This window comes from Eumetopias jubatus, unplaced genomic scaffold (assembly GCF_037043125.1).
Source record: "Eumetopias jubatus isolate StellerSeaLion01/CBP00866 unplaced genomic scaffold, mEumJub1_p1.0 scaffold_4, whole genome shotgun sequence".
Classification (NCBI taxonomy): domain Eukaryota; kingdom Metazoa; phylum Chordata; class Mammalia; order Carnivora; family Otariidae; genus Eumetopias; species Eumetopias jubatus.
The window spans coordinates 73,916,942-73,937,234 of NW_028274810.1; the positions used below are offsets into that span (position 1 = coordinate 73,916,942).

General features: G+C 41.3%; 1 protein-coding gene across 1 annotated transcript in view; it reads right to left on the reverse strand.

Moving 5' to 3' along the window:
- Nucleotides 1-2,855: 2,855 nt before the first annotated feature.
- The window catches only part of CCDC30 (coiled-coil domain containing 30), a 124,703-nt gene continuing 107,265 nt past the window's right edge, over nt 2,856-20,293 (reverse strand). The window contains 6 exon segments of the mRNA XM_088022852.1: nt 2,856-2,891; nt 2,894-2,990; nt 3,342-3,406; nt 9,342-9,453; nt 12,782-12,918; nt 16,278-16,419. Of these exon segments, the coding sequence (XP_087878978.1) occupies nt 2,856-2,891; nt 2,894-2,990; nt 3,342-3,406; nt 9,342-9,453; nt 12,782-12,918; nt 16,278-16,419 (589 nt within the window).

A 20,293-nucleotide genomic window follows, 5' to 3' on the forward strand; every position in this document is an offset into this window, starting at 1 on the left:
CGATCCTCATCCCTGCTTTGCGGGTTAACTCTCCGGCGCAGGCGCAAAAAGAGCCAACCGAGGCCAGGCCCCGCCCCCCGGAAGTCCCGCCCGCCCCTGATGCGGAGGTCTTTCGGCCCGCAGCACCCAAACTGGGCGTTGCGGCAGTAGGCGGGGCCAGGATCTCTGAGCCCGCATATATGCGGTTTCTTATCCCTCTCCCTTAGTCTGTGAACCCTACGAAGGCAGGAATCTGTTCATCCTCAGCGCTTAGAACAGCCTGGCATATGTAGCCCTTCAGTTAAGTCAGGACACCAGAATTTTAGTTGTAGTTCTGCCACAAGCTTTCACTCTGGTCACTTACAATTTATTCCTGCAGAGCAGCTAGAGCTTTTTAAATAAATGTTTATAAATCATTCCTGGCTTCCCATATTTAGAGTAAGATCCAATTCCTTATATACAAAGGCCTACATTACATTATCTGGCCGCGCATACCTGGCCTCATCTTGTATCACCCTCAGTCATGATACTTGGCTTTTCTGTCCCTCAAGGTCATGGAGATAGATACTCTCTTTATAGAGTCTTGGTACTAGCTGTTAACTGTTTTTAACATTTTTCTAGGTCTTAATGAAGGTAGGGAGTACTCCTTGTAGCTCAGGTCTCAGTTCAGCGGTCACTCAACCTAAAGTAGCCCATGGCCACTCTTTCAGATGCATCACTAGTTTATTTTCCTCATGCCACTCACCATCCAAAATTATATGGTCTATCTCCCCACCTCTGTGTCCCTGTCCCACACACATACCTACCCTCCAACCTAATAGCACATTAACTCCAGGAAAGCAGAAGCTGTTTTGTCTTCACAGGTGTAGCTCTAATGCCTACTACTGAATAGCACATAGTAGGGATTCAATAGTGAAAGAAGGTGACCTTGGGCAAGGTTTGGAGTCAGAGCATATATCTGATATCATAGCTATTATGTCCTATATCCTTTGATCATCCTTTCTAGGTCAGTCATCTGAGGAAGCAAGGGTTACATATAAAAATTCAATGTTTCAACTTCAGGTGTCTTTATTTTTGGTTACTTTTCCTTTCCCCTTGGTCTCCTTCTCTATCTCCAATTGAAGAAGAAAAAGGAGGAGAATAAGGATGGGAAGAAAGAACAGCAGGAATCACCCTTCAGTATAATTTATAGCAACTATTTTAAAATAAATTTTTTAAATTGGTAATATCCAATGTTGATGAGGTTGTGGAAAAACTAGTACAAAGTGATGGTGAAAATAAATGATGATACCTAGCTTTTGTTAAGCAGCTACTAAGTTCTAAATACACATTTCATTTCATCTGGTTCTCACAACTCTATGAGACAGGAATGACTACTGTTCCCATTTTATGGACCAAGAAATTGAGGCTTAAAAGAGGTTGACTATAGGGGCGCCAGGGTGGCTCAGTTGGTTAAGCATCCCACTCGATCTCGGCTCAGGTCTTGATGTCAGTGTTGTGAATTCAAGCTCCACGTTGGGCTCCATGCTGGCATGGAGCCTACTTAATTAAAAAAAAAAAAGGAAAAAGAAAAGAAAAAAAGAGGTTGACAATAGAAACATTATGTTGACACTTTTTTTTTTAAAGCAACGCAACAAGTGATATACCAAAACTATATAACATTTGTATTTCTGACCCAATTATGCCAATCTTTTCTGGAGTAACTCAAGAGAAAAAAAGAGCTACATTCACAAAGACTTTCACCACAGCATAATCTCAAATAGTGAAAAAGTAGAAACAACTTAAGTGCAAACAACGAGAGAATTTATAAAACATCAACATGATAGAATATCATGTGGCTACTGAAAGAATAATTATGAAGACTATTGAAATACAGAAAAATGTTCTATGGTATATATTTTTTAAAGATTTTATTTATTTATTTGAGAGAGAGAGAATGAGAGATAGAGAGCATGAGAGGGAAGAGGGTCAGAGGGAGAAGCAGACTCCCTGCTGAGCAGGGAGCCTGATTTGGGACTCGATCCCAGGACTCCAGGATCATGACCTGAGCCAAAGGCAGTCGCTTAACCAACTGAGCCACCCAGGCAGGCACCCGTGTTCTATGGTATATTAAACTAAAAATCAGGCTGTGAAAATGAACATACAATATAACAACCACTTAAAAATATATGCTTTTGAATAAGAACCAAAAAGGAATACATGAAAATAGTTGTCTTGAGAATGCAGGATTATAGGAGATTTTCTTTTCTTTTCTTTTTCTTTTTTTAAAGATTTTATTTATTCATTTGTGAGAGGAAGAGAGAACAAGCAGGGGGGAGAGGCAGAGGGAGAAGCAGACTCCCTGCTGAGCAAGGAACCCAATGCGGGACTCGATCCCAGGACCCTGGGATCATAACCTGAGCCGAAGGCAGATGCTTAACCAACTGAGCCACCCAGGAGCCCAGGAGATTTTCTTTTTTAAAGTATTTGCTTTAATACAATTACATTGTTTTTACTTTTAAAAAATAAATAATACCCATGATAATAGGGGGAAAGTGCTGAATTAGCTATATATGTGCTCTGCTGAACAGACCCTTAATTAAACCATTGAACTTAAGTCACTATTACTGATCAATACAAGGATATTTGAGGATATTAAACAAACTTGAGAATCTATTTTTAAAACTGATTTAATGAATTTATCAGCAATTCTGAGGACTCCTGGTTGACATCCAGTGGGGATCCATGGTAACTCTTCTCCATGTCATGTTCCACCCTCATGCCCAAGCTTTAAGTTAGCAGCTTTGATCCATCTAGTCTTAGCCATCAGTGATTTTATAGGTCTGACTTTTGGTCTTGTTCTTGGATACAGTGTGTCTCTTTCAGAAAAGCCATGATCATGTATCCAGCTTCAGAATTCTGTGAACACGAAAGAGTCGGGAGACTTGGGGTTTGCCATTGCTGCTTCTGATGTATGTTCTTTAATCTCTTGAAGACTTCCAACCAACTCTACTAAACCTGTTCCTGAAAAACTAAGAATGGCCATATGTGAGGACTTGGTGAAAACAGGATCTCTTGGTAGCACTTTGGGGTTACAGGGATAAGGTATCAATAGGATTTCAGTTTTTACAACTGTCAAACACAAAGGAAATCAAATACATTTAGCTTAAACTTATGTTTATGGATTACTTTCTACCTTAAGTCAAGATTCTGTCAGGTGTGGGGGTGAAGAGGTGGAAAGAGAGAAGGGATTGGGAAAAGATTCAAATACTAAATATAGAAACATTACTCCCAAATGCTATGCTTTGTTAAGCCAGCAACTCAGGATGAGTTAGGCAGTCATGACTCTCAGGCTTGCAGATGATTGTCTTGACTTTACTAACCTGGAGTTTGGTAAGGGCAAGATTTTATTCAATAATTCCAATTCAGCGATGTCACAAATTGTCTCCTGAAAGAAAAGAAAAGATATTTAAAATTATAATTATAAGCCATTGGCAATATGATCCTAAAAAGAGTGCTTTATATATATTTTTGGTTAAAAATTTAATCCCTTCCCCTCCTACTTGCTAGAATGGCCATCCTAAAAAAGACAAGGGATAACAAATGCTGGCAAGGATGTGGAGAAAAGGGAGTCCTTGTGCACTGTTGATGGGCATGTACATTGGTACAGCCACTGTGGAAAACAGTATGGAGGTTCCTCAAAAAATTAAAGACAGAAATACCATTATGATCCAACAATTCCACTTCTGGGTATCTGGAGAAAATGAAATCACTGTCTGAAGATATCTGCACCCCACCCCATGTTCATAACAGAATGATCTTACATATATGTACAATCTAAAAAAAAAAACCTCATAGAAGCAGAGATCAGATTTCTGGTTGCTAGAGGTGGGGGTGTGGTGGATGGAGGAATTAGGTGAAGGTGATCAAAAGGTACAAATTTCCAGTTACAAGATAAATTCTGGGGATGTAATGTACAACATGAAGACTACAGTTAACAATACAATACTGTATATTTGAAAGTTGCTAAGACAGATCTTAAAGGTTCTCATCATCAGGAAAAAAAATCATAACTATGTGAGGTGACAGATGTTAACTAATCTTACCGTGATAATCATTTTGCATTGTATATATATATATATCGAATCATTGTTATACAAAACAAAAGTTATACTTTTTAACTTATACAATGAATGTTGTATGTCAATTACATCTCAATAAAACTAAAAAAATTTAATCCCTAAATACCTATAGAATATCTGGTAATTATAAATCTTATACTTTTATATTAACATTTTCATTGTAAGCCTGCTTACTATATCTATTTTCCTACATGAATTACCTCATATTAGCTGATATAATCATTCTGTTCTACTAGGTAAGTTTTTACTTACTACTCTGGTAAACATTTTCTGTCCCTTTAAATCATGAAAAAAAGTATCTATTTTTTTGTAAAATCTGTGACTTTAAAAACCAAATACTCTTTCTCACACAAACCGATCAATACAGACCAAATTTTACATACAATTATGAGGGTTTACTGATTCCCCTAAACTTGGACCTCTGTTTAACCTTTTATACAGGCCAACTCGTTTCTGTGAGAAATTCTTAGTTATCCTGAAATAAATGAGAAGCTTCTATAAGGAAGAAAAAACTAGCATTCAGAGAAATTTATGTGTTAAAAATATTACTCGACTAGGAGGTAGGAGAGCAATGCTTGAATTTTGGCTCTACTAGTTAGACTCTGATATGTCTTGTTACTTCTCTGAGTTTTGTTTCCTACATTTAAAATGTGAGAATAACAATTAATCACTAATCTTTCAGGGTTATTGTGAAAATTATTTAACATAAGCATACCTACCATATAGGAGGAACTCAATAAATGTTCTATATAGAAACAAATGTATGTATATTTACTGAGAAAAAGAAGCTGTATTTATTGAATGCCATTTATTTGCCAAGCAATACACTAGGTACTTCATATGCATTATTTTAATTATTCTACTTTATCTCCAGTAGCCATCTCTGAATTTATTTATTTATTCATGCATTCATTTATTAATTCATTTTTATAATAGCTTTATGGAGAAATAATTCACACACTATACAATTCAGGCATTTAAAGTGCACAATTTGGGGTGCCTGGGTGGCTCAGTTGGTTAAGCATTTGACTCTTGGTTTTGGCTCATGTGATCTCAAGGTCATGGGATCAAGCCCCATGTCAGACTCCACCGTGGAGTCTACTTGTCTCTCTCCCTCTGCTCTACCTCCCGCTTGCACTTTCTCTCTCTCAAATAAATAAATAAAAATAAAGTGCACAATTCAACGGTTTTTAGTATATTCACAGGGTTGCACAACCATTATTACAATAAATTTTAGAATAGCTTCATCACCCCCAATATAAACCTAATACCCTTTAACTACAGCCCCCATCCCTCAATGCCTCAGCCCTAGGCAACTACTCAGCTACTTCTATGGTTATATATTTGCCTATTCTGGACATTTTATATAAATGGACTCATATAATACATGGTGACTGGATTTTTTTCATTTCACATAATATCCTTAAAGTTCATCTGCATTATAACACGGATCAATACTTCATTCTTTTTTACGGTTGAATGGTATTCTGTTGTATGGATGGATATACCACATTTTATTTGTCCATTCATCAGTTGATAGACATTTGGGTTGTTTACACCTCTTGGCTATTATCAGTAATGCTGCTATAAATATTCACATACAGATTTTGGTGTGGAGCAGCCACTTTTGAGTGTTATTACTTCCTTTTCCCAGATGAAAGAACTAGAAGGTGAATGAGGTTTCCTTCTTTCACACAACTAGTAAAATGCTGAGCTGGGATTTGGGACGTAAGGTGCAGTGAGAAAACCTATCAAGGACACAAAGCCATATTTGGAGAGGGGAGGATTCAGAAAAAGCTTTATGGAAGAGAAGATATTTAGGTTGAATTATGAGGGACAGTAGGAACCAGCCAAAAGAAAATCTGGGGCAGGGAAGTCATGGGAGAAGGCAGTGGAGGGAGAGGGATTTCCTAGAAGAGCCTAAAGAAGACTGTGGTAAGTCATTGTATGGCTTTGGGTCATATGCTCAGATTATATTTTGTGAAGACCCCTCTGGCTATAGACTAACGGAACAATGGGATTTCAAAAGACAAAAGCCAGGAAGATGAGAGAAGGAAGGAAGATGGGATGTGTCTTTCCAAGTAAGGGAAATACATAATCCAGAAGTCGGAAACCAGAGCTTTGGGGGAAACAGTAAATAGATTGGTTTCATTTGATCAGACTTGTGTGATGTCAGAAAGTTATTTGAACTATGGGAAGTTCCTATGTGGCTTCAGTTCCTCTGGATTAGACATCAACTCTGGAAGCCTTCCCTAACCACCCCAGACAGGTTTAGATGCCACTCTGCCTGCCTTCACAGCATTCTGGGCCTACTGCTATTGTGGAACTCATCACAGCGTATGGTATTTGCTGGTTATATGATGGTCACTCTCATCAGAGCTGAATTCTGTGAGGGCAGACACTGTATCTTGTACATCACCACATCCAAACCACAAGGGGGGACAGTATGAGGCCTGGCACCCTGTATATGCCTAGTAAATAGCTGTTGAATGAATGAATTTTATCTGATAGACAAAGCAAGTCTCTGAAACTCTGTGAGATGAAGTACTATGAAGGCAAGCGGGGCTTCATGAGGATTAGTCTGGAGGCATGCATGGGACAGATTAGGAAAGACTGAAAGGAGATGAGTTAAGTTGTTGCTATAACCCAGGTACTAAGGGCTTGGGATGCAGAGGGTAACACAATAGACGTAGTTCCTGCTCTCATGGAGTTTATAATCCATTAGAGAGGAAAGATGGGATTACAAAACAGGAAGCAACATGGTCTCTTACAAGGCTATGTCCCTGGTTACCCCCATACCCCAAAAGGGAAACAGTAGACTTGGGGTATTACGAGATAGTGGCTAAGAACAAGGTACCAGACAGAGTTTATTTCAGTCCCTGTTCTTCTACTTATTGGTGATATGTCTTGGGCAATGATGTCACTTCACCTCTCTAGAGCTCAGTTTCCTCAGCTGTGAAAATGGCAAGGTTATTTTGTAGATTAAATGAGATAATGTACATAAAATCCTTAGCACAGTAACAGGCGCATAGCAAGCACTCAACAAATGTCAAGCTCTCACTATTTCAGCCTCTGAGGTGTTGCAAGGAAGGAGGAGATCTAGGATATGTCTGATCTCAGGGATCTATAAACTAATCTGTTTGTAGTATGATACTCAATCACTGAGAATCAGGAGATGTGGGAAATGTCAGCAGTAACTGCGTGACTCAAGTATACCATTTAACCTCTCTTGAGTTTTATCTCCCTCCTGTATAAAATGAGGGGATTGAATCAGAAGATCCTTAAGATTCTAAGTTTAAAAACAATTTTGGAGTTGTTTTAACAGGTATGAAGATATTACAAGTTGGTACTTTTGTGACACATGAAATGTGGAGCTTGAGGTACTATAGTCCTGACCCCTGTCACATTTCTTATCTTGTTCGAGGATAATGTGTGGATCTCAAAGCTATCGGGTCTAATATATACTCCATTAAGGCTCTAACTCAGCACCTATGATACTATAGTGCTTGTTCATGTATATCTCTTTCCTTCTCTACTAGACTAAAGACTTCCAGAAACAGGGTCTATCTTCATATTCCTAGGACTTAGCATAGTTTCCTGAATTGATAAATGTTTGTTGAATAAATAAGTAAAATAGTGAATGACTAGACAGTTGAGAACAATTGTAGCTCAAGCAAAAACATAAACTATTGGAAATTAAGCCACATAATCTGGCAGTTCTACTTTGGACAAAATATACAGAACAACTCATATAGTTTGGAAATAATCACCTTTCTCTTTTTTTTCTTTCTTTCTTTCTTTCTTTCTTTCTTTCTTTCTTTCTTTCTTTCTTTCTTTCTTTCTTTCTTTCTTTCAAGATTTTATTTATTTATTTGACAGAGAGATACAGAGAGAGCAAAAGTGGGCAGAGCAGCAGGCAGAGGGAGAGGGAAAAGCGGACTCCCCACTGAGCAGGGAGCCCAATGCAGGGCTTGATCCCAGGACCTTGGGATCATGACCTGAGCCAAAGGCAGACGCTTAACCGACTGAGCCACCCAGGGACCCCTCACCTTTCTTTTTTTTTTTTAAGATTTTATTTATTTATTTGAGAGAGAAAAGTGTATGCATGAGTTGGAGGAAGGGCAGAGTGAGAGGGTGAGAAAGAATCCCAAGCAGATTCTGTGCTGAGTGCAGAGCCCAACACGGGGCTTGATCCCAGAACCCCGAGACCATGACCTGAGTCAAAATCAAGAGTTGGACACCTGACTGACTGAGCCATCCAGGCACTCCAGAAATAATCACCTTTCTGAGAGCAAACCAGATGTGGGTCTTACGCTCATAGCAATAGTACCTAACAAGCAGGATCTACATGAAGTATCCTGGAAGGAAACATCTAGCAGGTGATACAAGCCAGGAGAGAAAGCAAGAAGCCTCTATCCTGGATTCAGAATGCACCTCTGATCACTGAAGTCCCTCTCACTGACACATTCACCAGCCAGACTCTGGACCTTCTCTGAATCTATACTATTTGGCACATCTCTCTAGACTTGGCTACTTGTCTGCTTGGATTTTTGTAACTTAATTGCTTTTTCTCTGACTCTTTTGTTCTCCTTAGGCTTGACCCATGCCAGACCAGACTATCTTCATTTACCTCTTTGAGCCTCAGATTTGCTCATTTCTCAGACAGGGCTAGAATAATCCATGGCAAACAGGGTTGAGAATGAGGTATACATGTGAAAGCATTTAATATTCATTCTCAAATATTTATGGAGCACCTGTCTGTAGAAAAAATGACATATGAAATACAATCTTCGCCCTCCAGGATCTCACTGCTGAGTTGAGATACAGAAGCAAAAAGACAATAGTGATACAGTGTTAAAGAAGCTATGAGGCATGCACAATCTCTTTGGGATCACATAGGAGGAGAGTGTCTACTAAAAGCTGACCCAGGAGTGCCTGGGTGGCTCAGTTGGTTGGGCGTCCTACTCTTGATCTCGGCTCGGGTCTTATTCTCAGGGTCATGAGTTCGGGCCCCACTTGATCTCAGGGTCGTGAGTCTGGGCCCCAAACTAACCCAATGAAGAGCAAAGCTGGCCAAGAGCAGTCTCAGGGTCTGCTGCTCTGGTGCAGCCAATGAGCTTCTTTGCCACAGGCCACCATGAAGCCAAGTGCAGCCTACAGCTACACGAAGATGAAGAGAGAACACAATAACCTTGGCAACTAGGCTTCATATGAAGGACACGACAGAAGCATGCATCTTACCTCTCTGTGAATCCGGATGCTCCTTATGATATGCTCTAAGAGGCCAACCTGCTGTGTAAGACGGAAAGTGGTTTCCTGCAATTGCCTATTTTCTTTATCCAGAAGAAGTACGCTAAGAATGGGAGAGATCAGAGGAATAACTAAACATTTCTGGATCATTACTAAAAACTCAAAACTATGTCCCACTTACCACTAGCTCTGGGTCTTAGCCCACTCCCCAGATTATGGAACCAACTTTGGCAGAATAATTCCCACCATGTTCCAAGACCAAGTAGAAATTAATAAGCTTTTGGCCTGTACAGAGTCATTAAAAACATATTGAGAACAGAGACATATCATATGCAAGAGTATGGAAGGGAAGGCACAATTCTAGCCCTTGAGAAATCTGACAAAGGATATGATCCCATTTAGGGGTGGGGCTGAAACAAGAGACTGCATCCCTTCAAATATTGTAGCTACACAGCCTGCATCTAGTTCTCATCTCATACAGTCATCCCATACTTTTGGAATAGTAGTAGTAGTAACAGCAGCAACAACAGTAATAGTAATAGTAGCAGCAGCAGCAGCAGCAGTAGTAGCAGAAGCAGCAGTAATAGTAGCAGCAGCAGTAGTAGTAACAGCAGCAGCAATAGTATAGTAATAGCAGCAGTAGTAGTAATAGTAGTATTAGCAGCAGTAGCCCAGGAGCAGTAGTAATAGTAGCAGCTGCAGCAGTAGTAATAGTAGCAGCAGCAGTAATAGTAGTAATAGTAGTAGTAGCAGCCACAGCAGTAGTAGTAATAGTAGTAGCCACATAAGTAGTAATAGTAGTAGCAGCAGCAGTAACAGTAGCAGTAGTAATAGTAGCAGCAGCAGCAGTAGTAGCAGCAACAGCAGTAGTATAGTAGTAGTGGCAGTAGTAGCAGCAACAGCGGTAGTAATAATAGTAGTGGCAGTAGCAGCAGCAGCAGTAATAGCAGTAGTAATAGTAGCAGCAGCAGTAGTAATAGTAGTAGTGGCAGTAGTAGCAGCGGCAGTAGCAGCAGCAGTAGTAATAGTAGTAGTGGTAGTAGTAGCAGCAACAGCGGTAGTAATAATAGTAGTGGCAGTAGCAGCAGCAGCAGTAGTAATAGTAGTAGTGGCAGTAGTAGCAGCGGCAGTAGCAGCAGCAGTAGTAATAGTAGTAGTGGCAGCAGTAGTAATAGTAGGAGCAGCAGCAGTAGTAGCAGCAGCAGTAATAGTAGTAGTGGCAGTAGGAGCAGCAGCAGTAGCAGCAGCAGTAGTAATAGTAGCAGCGGCAGTAGCAGCAGCAGCAGTAGCAGCAGCAGTAGTAATAGTAGCAGTGGCAGTAGCAGCGGCAGTAGCAGAAGCAGCAGCAGCAGCAGCAGTAGTAATAGTAGTAGTGGCAATAGGAGCAGCAGCAGTAGTAGCAGCAATAGTAATAGCAGCAGCAGCAGCAACAGTAATAGTAATAGTAGTAGTGGCAGTAGGAGCAGCAGCAGAAGCAGCAGCAGTAGTAATAGTAGCAGCAGCAGTAGTGATAGCAGCAGCAGTAGTAATAGTAGTAGTGGCAGTAGGAGCAGCAGCAGTAGCAGCAGCAGTAGTAATAGTAGCAGCGGCAGTAGCAGCAGCAGCAGTAGCAGCAGCAGTAGTAATAGTAGCAGTGGCAGTAGCAGCGGCAGTAGCAGAAGCAGCAGCAGCAGCAGCAGTAGTAATAGTAGTAGTGGCAATAGGAGCAGCAGCAGTAGTAGCAGCAATAGTAATAGCAGCAGCAGCAGCAACAGTAATAGTAATAGTAGTAGTGGCAGTAGGAGCAGCAGCAGAAGCAGCAGCAGTAGTAATAGTAGCAGCAGCAGTAGTGATAGCAGCAGCAGTAGTAATAGTAGTAGTGGCAGTAGGAGCAGCAGCAGTAGTAGCAGCAGTAGTAATAGCAGCAGCAGCAACCATTTACCACGGCCTTACCATGTGCTTAGGCACCGTGCCCTACCCACAGAGTAAACACTTAAACCTGCTCATGTGTTGGCTCATCTGATCCCTGCGACAACCCCATGAGATGGATATTGTTATGGAGCCTATTTTAGAGATGAGGAAACTGAAGCCCAGAGAAAAGCAATTGGTTTCAGGACATAAAACCAGAAAGTGGTAGAGCTGAGATGCCAATCCAGATCTTTCCGATATCTAAGCCTGAGTTCCTAAGCACTACACCAGGCTCACTCTCCAGGGCCACAGTGTATTTGGGACACATGATGGTACAATAGCGTTGATCAGAGATTTGTGTTTGAGTTCGGGTTCTGCCACATACGAGCTGTGTAACCCTTGGCAAATTACCACATCTGAGCCTCAGTTTTTTCATCTGTAAAAGGAAGCAGCATCCTGTAGAAAAAACTTAACTCCAAGGAAAACATACAAGTCCAATCCAGATGGCCAAAAGGTGTCTTTAGGAGGGCAAGAGGGGAACATCATTAATGTCAAGGCATGGGTAATAAGTCAGTTGTGTTGGGAATGTCAGAATCAATGACCTAGCTTGAGAAGGGCAATGGCTCATATAGACTATATAAAAGGGGAGACACAGACAGTAAGAGATCATCAGAGACTCCCCAGTCCTGCCCTGAGAAGTGTGTGCCCACAACAGCAGAAAGGAGAGTTCCAGTCTGCCGGACAGATCTCCCCCACAGACTGTGGTGCTTTGGGCTCTAGGGCCAAGCTACTGAGGCCAAGCACACACTGCTCTGTCACTGACTAGGCTGCCCGAGTTCCTCAGCGTCTCTAGACCTTAGCTTTCTCATCCATAAAATAAGGCTGATCCCAGAGCTTCCCTCATGGGATTGGTGTGAGGATTGATGAGAGAGAGAGAGTTTAGAACAATGCCTAGCACATTGTAAGTGCTTAAAAAATGTTAATCATTATAGTTATTATTGGTGACCCTACATGTTAAGATCAAACCGCTCTCATTGCCCTAATTCATGCTCCAAGAAAACTTTTCATTGTAACTGGAGTTTCCTAATAGAGGAGAGAGCACTTGGGCTGGCTGATATGTGAATTCTTCTCTGTTGGGACCATTTCTCATTATAAATTAATACAATTGGCATCCTATAGGTTTCATGAATTTAAGTCACTAGGTATGAGCCTGTTCCTCTCTTGATCTACCTTGATTCCAGAGGTATCAGATGATAAAAGTGAGTGTCAACACATAAAGTGACAGGCCAGAATGAGCACAGCTAGGTCCTCAGTCAGGCAATGCCTATGCGCAAGAGCCCAACTGAGTAGCTGACCCACCTCCTCCATGATCTTTTTCTCGTTAATTTTATAACATTTGCATGAATTGCTGAAAACAGCAGGCAGCAGAGCAATAGTTATGAGATGGGCTGCAAACCCAAAGGACTGTCTCTGGAACAATCTCTTTGTTGAGGGAGAAACATCTTTGCAGAGTTCATTGGCTCCTCGGGCAGGACCGCACCTACCCGTTCTGGACTGAAGATATTACCCGTTTGTTGCTGTGGATTAATTCTTCTTGCTCTGTGAGTTGTTTCAGAAGTTTCCTTTTCTCTAGGAGCAGTGTGTCATTTTGAGCAGTGACTTCTTCCTGGAATGCCTTCTCCTAGAGATAAGAAGCCCCTCATTACCACAGCAGGAGGAAGAATTACGAAGTTGACAGCAAATTTCCCTTCTTTACTTTTCCTCTCCCGCCCCCTAGTCTGTTTTCACCTGTTTGCTGACATTGTCAGCTAGATAGTTCTTCCGTTTATTTTGGTTATTTTAGGTCTTATATTTTTTTTGAACAATTAATCATTCTCCCGGGTTAACATTTAAAAATACCTGAGCACTCCACTTCCAATAAGGTCCCAAGCCTTTCATGTGTATTCTAATACCATAGGTATATCAAATCACTACCAAATGCAACTGAATTCCCCGAAGCTCCAGTCTGACATTTTTACATATAATACAACTCCATCTGCATTGGGGTGATAGTTTTTTTAAGACAAAGGGAGGAGATGGAAATTTAGCTCCCATACTTGGCAACCAGCATCAGGATCTCAGTTGCCTTGGCCAATGAAGCAGGTAAGCCAGCTACTGAGAATATCCTTGCAGTGATCATGCTAAAGAGACTTCTAACTTGACACCATGTCTCATTTTCTACCAACAATTTTCCCAGAAAGCAATAGCTAGTGAAGTTATAGCTAAAATGATAAAGGAGTGATCTGGTGAAAAAATACTAATGTTCTTATATTGAAAGAGTCAGTAGCTATTAATAAATTATCACTGTGGGTGAGGAGTTTAGAAGCTCAAAGGTGTAGAATTGCCCTCCTCATTTCACTGATGCCCCATCAGTGATAAGTCCTTCAACCTTCTGTGTTTGTGCCCCACCTGCCAAAGGCAGGAGTGAGTGGGGATGGGAGAAGCAGAATGAGCTGCTGGCAGATGGTGAATCACAGAGTTAAGAGGGGCAACTTTCTTTCTTTTAAATAAGGCACTAATATAGATCATCCAGAAAAGACTCCATCTATTATTCAAGAATTGTAAGAAAGGATTTTACATTATGTTCCGAAACAAACCACTCCAGATTTTAAAGTCCCGCAGCCAGGACCCTTCAATGTCTAACAATAGTCTTGTCTGCTCTTATTTAAATACATTTTTGGTGAGGATTGAGAACAGAAGCAGTCATCCCACCAGTACTACTCTGCTGTTACAACTGGATTAGAAAGGAAACCAGATGGGGCAGGCTACTGACACTCTGCCCTTTGGAAATGTTTTATTTTTTTTTTTTTTTGGAACCAGAAAATCAGGACACCTGCTCTAATAAAAGGATAAAATATTTGGGAAATCTGGTTTGGATGTTTACAACAGTCAGGAGACTCAACTGGCTCACTGTATAAAGAGAAGGGTGAAGGAACGAAATCCAAAAAAAAAGTGCCATTACTTTCTGGAGACTTGGTGCTTGGAAGGTGAGTCTAGCTTTTTTATGCTCGTGGCTCTGGTCCACAGGCCCTAAAATAAGTAAAACCAGGACCTCCAGGTGTGTACCACTGTGGCATTAAAAGATCTCACATCAGTCTTCTCTAGGCTAAGTATCTCCTATTCCATTAACAATTCCTCTCATGAACTATACATCTACCACTCAACATGTTTCTAAGAGAGCTTACACTAAAAGAGAAGAGAAGAACATCTCTGGAAAGTTGTCTGTGTCAGGTGCCACCTCAGGCATTTCCTATTTTAACTGCACAAAAGCCTCGTGAGGTGGGGATTAGTTCTGCCATTTCATGGACGAGGAAAATGATACCTGGAGACTTGGGCCAGGTCACAGAACTATGAAGTGGCAGGTCTAGATTTTGCATCTGTCTATGGCCAAAGCCCCCAGCAGCCTTCAAGGGCAGTGAGCAAAGAGACCAACTGCTCTTCCTTAGCCTCTGCTCATTTGCCATCTCTCCTGGATATCCGTGGTTCTCTGGGTAGATGTGTCCGTTTCCCAGGGCTGCTGTAACAAATTACCACAAACTGGAAGGCTGAAAACAAAAGGAACAGGTTTTCTCACATTTGTGGAGGCTATAAGTCTAAAATTGGAGTGTTGGCTGGGTAAGTTCCTTCTGGGGGCTCTATGCCTCTCTCTCAGCTTCTGGAGTTTACAAGCAACCCCGGATGCTCCCTGGCATAGCTGCATCCCTCCAATAGCTGCCTCTATCATCACGTGGCCTTCTTCCCCTGTGTGTGTCTATGTGGGCCTGCTCTTCTTATAAGGACGCCAGTCATATTGGATTTAGGGCCAACTCTAATCCACCATGAGCCCATCTTAATTAATTACACCTGCAAAGACCTTATTTCCAAATTAGATCCCATTCTGAGGTTCTGGATAGACACGAATTTGTGGAGGACACTATTCAACCCAGTACAGTCAGGAAGAAAGAAGTAGGGGGCTGTTTCTATCATGTAAGCCAAACAGTGGAAGGCAGGCAGTACAAAAGAGTGGTAATGCAGAAGTAGGCTTCTAGTTCTTGTGTGCCCACCAACCAGGATTGCTACTTTCTTCTGTAGTACTTTTCATGTACTTTTCTGAATTGTGAGTCTAACCTAGATCTGAGTCTTTAAAGTTTGACAATTTAGTACCCAAAGAGAAGGATACTGCAAAATCCAACTTATTTTCCTCTCTCACTATAGTGTGGAGAATCAGGAGGATTTTTTTTTAAACATTGGTTAAACATCTGTTATAATCCAAAAATGTTTTATTGTGTGTAGTCTAGAATTCTTAACCATCCCATAATAGCCCATGGAATGACTGAAATTGCATGAATTCTTTTGGGATCCTTGGCACATATATAGAAATGAGTATTTTAGGAGTGAGCACAGAGTTTTCAAAATTCTGATGGGCTAGGCATCTCAAGAAGGGAAAGCATTACTGGCCTAGTCAGTTGCTCTCCACTTTGAATTCGTGTAGTTTAATGATCTCAAGACCATTCTGCAGTTGATTCCATGCCATTTGTCTCATTTTCCTCCTACCTACCAGTAAGTCACAGGGGCAGTGGGACAAAGATGAAGAAGACGTGGATATTTAGAAAAAAAGCCTACAGACACTACACAAGGACTGATAAATAGAGGTCACCAATTTTCACTGCCATTTAAAACTGACAGAAGTTTGAGGCAAAATGAGGGCTATGTGAAGTAGGAATGAGTTACATAGGGTGGTCTGGAAGTCTCTGCTGATGGATATTTAAGAGAAGACATTTTCATTTGAAAACAAGACACTGACCGGAGTTGGAAGTGCAGGATAGTTTCAGTGTCTGATTCAGTGTACTAACACCATGAGTCTTACATACTTTTTGACAGAATTACTCACATCGAAAGAAGGTGTGGAAAGAAATGAGAACCTAGAGTATGAAGAGGCCACAAGAGAATTAAAGCACCAGTGGGCTTTCTTGAATGAGCCAAACCATGGCACATCGGGGAGCTCTTCACCTTTCCACTCACCATTTCCCTTTGTTGATGCAGACCTCTGATTTCATTTCCCAGTTGCTCAATTCTCTCATCTCGTAGTTCTACTTCATGAATTAAACGGTCCTTAACTCTGCGAAGCTTGACTTTGTGATGGTGATGTTTCTTGTTATAGTTCCTATAAAAGTAAATTTAAAGAGAGGCGCAGCTGAGCACAGTGGACATTCATGTTGCTTCCTCAGTGTGCACCTTTCTTGGGTTTCCTCCTCTTGCTTTCTTGAGGCCTGCCACCAGATGTGGATACTTGTCCTGCCTCCCATCTGCTCTTGCAGATGGTCCCCAAGTGGGGGAATGGACCAAGGGTAACCTCCTAAACAGCACCAGCTTTAGTCATCCCCAACTCAGGAAACTCCTTGACTTTTGATCCCTTACATCTAATTCTGAATCCTGCTCCATGGAGTCAGTCATTAATTTAAGTTTCGAGTTCTTGGCCAACCCCTTGGACGGTGATATAACCCACTTCAATCTCTGATAACTGAGTCCGCTCTCAGTCCTTGCCCCAGGTCTGGACATCTGAAGGCAAATTCTATGTATGTCTCTGCTCAAGACTCTAACTCAGATTCTGACATAAATCAAACTTACTGCCAATAAGTACATGAAAAGATATTCAACATCATTAGCCACTAAGGAAACGTAAATCAAAGCTACAGTGAGATACCATTTCATACCCACCAGGCTAGCTAAAATAAAAAAGAAGACAATAACAAGTACTGACAAAGATGTAGAGAAATTGGAACTTTCAAACACTGCTGGTCAAATGGCGCAGCCTCTTTGGAAAAAGCCTGGCAGTTCCTCAAATTGTTAAACGTAGAGCCGCAGGACCCAGCAGCTCCACTCCTAGGTACCTACCCAAGAGAAATGAAAACATATGTCTTCACAAAAACTTATATGTGAATATTCATAGTAGCACTATTCACAATAGCCAAAAGGTAGAAACAACCCAAAGACCATCAACTGATGAAAGGATAAACAAAATATGGAATATCTGTACAGTGGAACATGACTCTGCCACAAAACGGAATGAAGTGCTGATCTACGCTACAACATAGAGGAACCTTGAAAGCATTATGCTAAGTGAAAGAAGCCTCACTCACAAAGGACCACATATTATATGATTCCATTTCTATGTAATGTCCAGAAGAGGCAAATATAGAGGATTCCTGGTTGCCTAGGGTTGGGGGTGGGGAGGGAAATTGGGGATGGCAGATGATAACTAAAGGGTTTCTTTTGGGGGTAATGAAATGTTCTAAAATTGATTGTGGTGACGGAGGTACAACTAAAAGCCACTGAATTGTACACTTTAAGTGGGTGAGTTGTATGGTATGTCAATTATATCAATAAATCTGTTTTTAAAAAAAGAACAAAAATCTATGTTACCATTTCAAGCTACTATAACAGCTAATATGAGTAAAGAAAACAGATTAAAGCCTCAATACCACCACCAGGCAAACCTCTTTGAAGATGATCGTGCTTTCCAAATAAGAATATTGTTATTCAGAAAGCACTTCTGCAAATTAAAAATTGCAGAGAGATTTTACTTTGAACCTATTAGATCTGATAACACAAAATCACTCTAAACTAGGATTTCTTGACCTTTGTCCTATTGACATTTTGTGCCAGATAATTCTTTGTTGTGGAAGTCTGTACTGTGCGTTGTAGAATGCTTAGCAGCATCCTTGGCCTCGACCCACTAGATGCCAGTAGTACCTTCTACAGTGTGACAACCCAAAATATCTCCAGACATTGCGAAATGTCCCCTTGTCCTGGGAGGCAAACTACTGCCCGCTGAGAACCATTGCTGCAGCTAACTTTCCTAAACTGGGTTTTCTCTAAGCCTACAGCCGTGATTCTCAAACTGTTTTCTGACTGGCAACATCAGCCTCACCTGGGAACTTGTTGGAAATGCAAAGTCTCAGGCTCTATCCCAGAACTACAGAATCATAAACTCTGGGAGTGCATCAGTGTTTTGTCATAAGTCCTCTGGGGATTCCAATGCAGGCTAAAGCTTGAGAAAGCTATGGGCATATTAGGGAGGGAGCCCCTCATCACTTCCATTTCATTATAAACAGGCTACCTGTGGCAGGCTATAAGGTGCAGGTATAGAGCTTTTCTTCTTTCCTGCTAACAAAACCCAGATTTCATTTAGGTGTCCACAGAGAGCCCTTGATCTTGAGAAAGGTAGGTGGGCCCCAGGTGTGTGGGTGTGTGTGTGTAGCCAAGGGATGGACTTGTGAGACAGGTATGCCTGCTGGGCACTTCTAGGAACTTGAGAAACCAACCCTCTCTGCCCTGGCTGCCCTCTGCTGAGGCTGCACTACCTGCAGCCGCAGTCTCTGCCTTGTAACCATGACGTGACAAGCCTAAAGACGAAGGGGTCAACCCACCAAGCATGGCAGAGCAGAATGAAGGAAAGGGCCTGGTCCTTAACAACACCCCTGAGCAGCTGAGTCTGCCTCAGCAATCATCTTCCTCCAGATTTCTTGTTACACGAGAAAAAAATTTTGGTCTAAATATATCAGGTCGGTTTTTTTGTTTTGTTTTGTGGTTAATTACATCCTGATATCTTAAAAACAAAAAAACTACTCCATACAAAGACCATTCTTTTTTTTTTTTTTTGGTATATATCTTAATGTGGAAAACATCCTGAGAGACATTTGTATACAAAAAGAAAACAAAAGAAACCTGATTTTTCCTTTAAGTTTTCTTTTTTCTTTCTTTTTTAAATTCAATTAATTAACATATAGTGTATTATTAGTTCCAGAGGTAGAGTTCAGTGACTCACCAGTCTTTTTTTTTTAATGTTTTTTTTTAAAGATTTTATTTATTTATTTGACAGAGAGAGACACAGTGAGAGAAGGAACACAAGCAGGGGGAGTGGGAGAGGGAGAAGCAGGCCTCCCGCGGAGCAGGGAGCCTGATGCGGGGCTCGATCCCAGGACCCCAGGATCATGACCCGAGCCGAAGGCAGATGTCCAACGACTGAGCCACCCAGGCGCCCCGTGACTCATCAGTCTTATATAACACCCAGTGCTCATTACATCACGTGCCCTCCTTTATATCCATCACCCAGTTACTCCATCCCACCACCCCCCTCCCCTCCAGCAACCCTCAGTTTGTTTCTTATGATTAAGGGTCTCTTATGGCTTGTCTCCCTCTCTCATTTCATTTTGTTTTATTTTTCCGTCTCTTCTCCTATGATCCTGTTTTGTTTCTTAAATTCCACATGAGTGAAATCATATGGTAATTGTCTTTCTCTGATTGACTTATTTCACTTAGCATAATACCCTCTAGTTCCATGTTGTTACAAATGGCAAGATTTCAGGGTTTTTTGATGGCTAATATTCCATTGTATATACATACCACATCTTCTTTAGCGATTCATCTGTTGATGGACATCTGGGCTCTTTCCATAGTTTGGCTATTGTGGACATTGCTGCTATAAATATTGGGGTGCGGGTGCCCCTTTGGATCACTACATTTGTATCTTTGGGGTAAATCCCTAGTAGTCCAATTGCTAGGTCGTAGGGTAGCTCTATTTTCAACTTTTTGAGGAAGAGCAAAAACTATTCTAATGGGGGGCACCTGGGTGGCTCAGTCTGTTAAGTGTCTGCCTTTGGCTCAGGTCATGATCCCAGAGTTCTAGGATCAAGCCCTGTGTCAGTCTCCCTGCTCAGAGGGGGAGTCTGCTTCTGCCTCTCCTTCTGCCCCCCACCCCCATCCAACTCATGCTCTCTTTCTCTCAAATAAATATATATTAAAAAATTATTCTAATGGTCTCTATAGCTCCAGACTCCCCTGAATGCCTAGATATTTGGGTAAAGCCATTTTAACTGAAAAAAAAAAGTGTTTAAGGAATGAGAAAAAAAAAAGTGTTTAAGGATGAGAAAGCTACTCTTTGTCACTGTAGGCACTTGAGGGCACAGTCATTCAGGCCTGTGGTGGCAGGCAATTTGCACATGTCAACGATCTGATCTTACCAGATCTTACCTCTG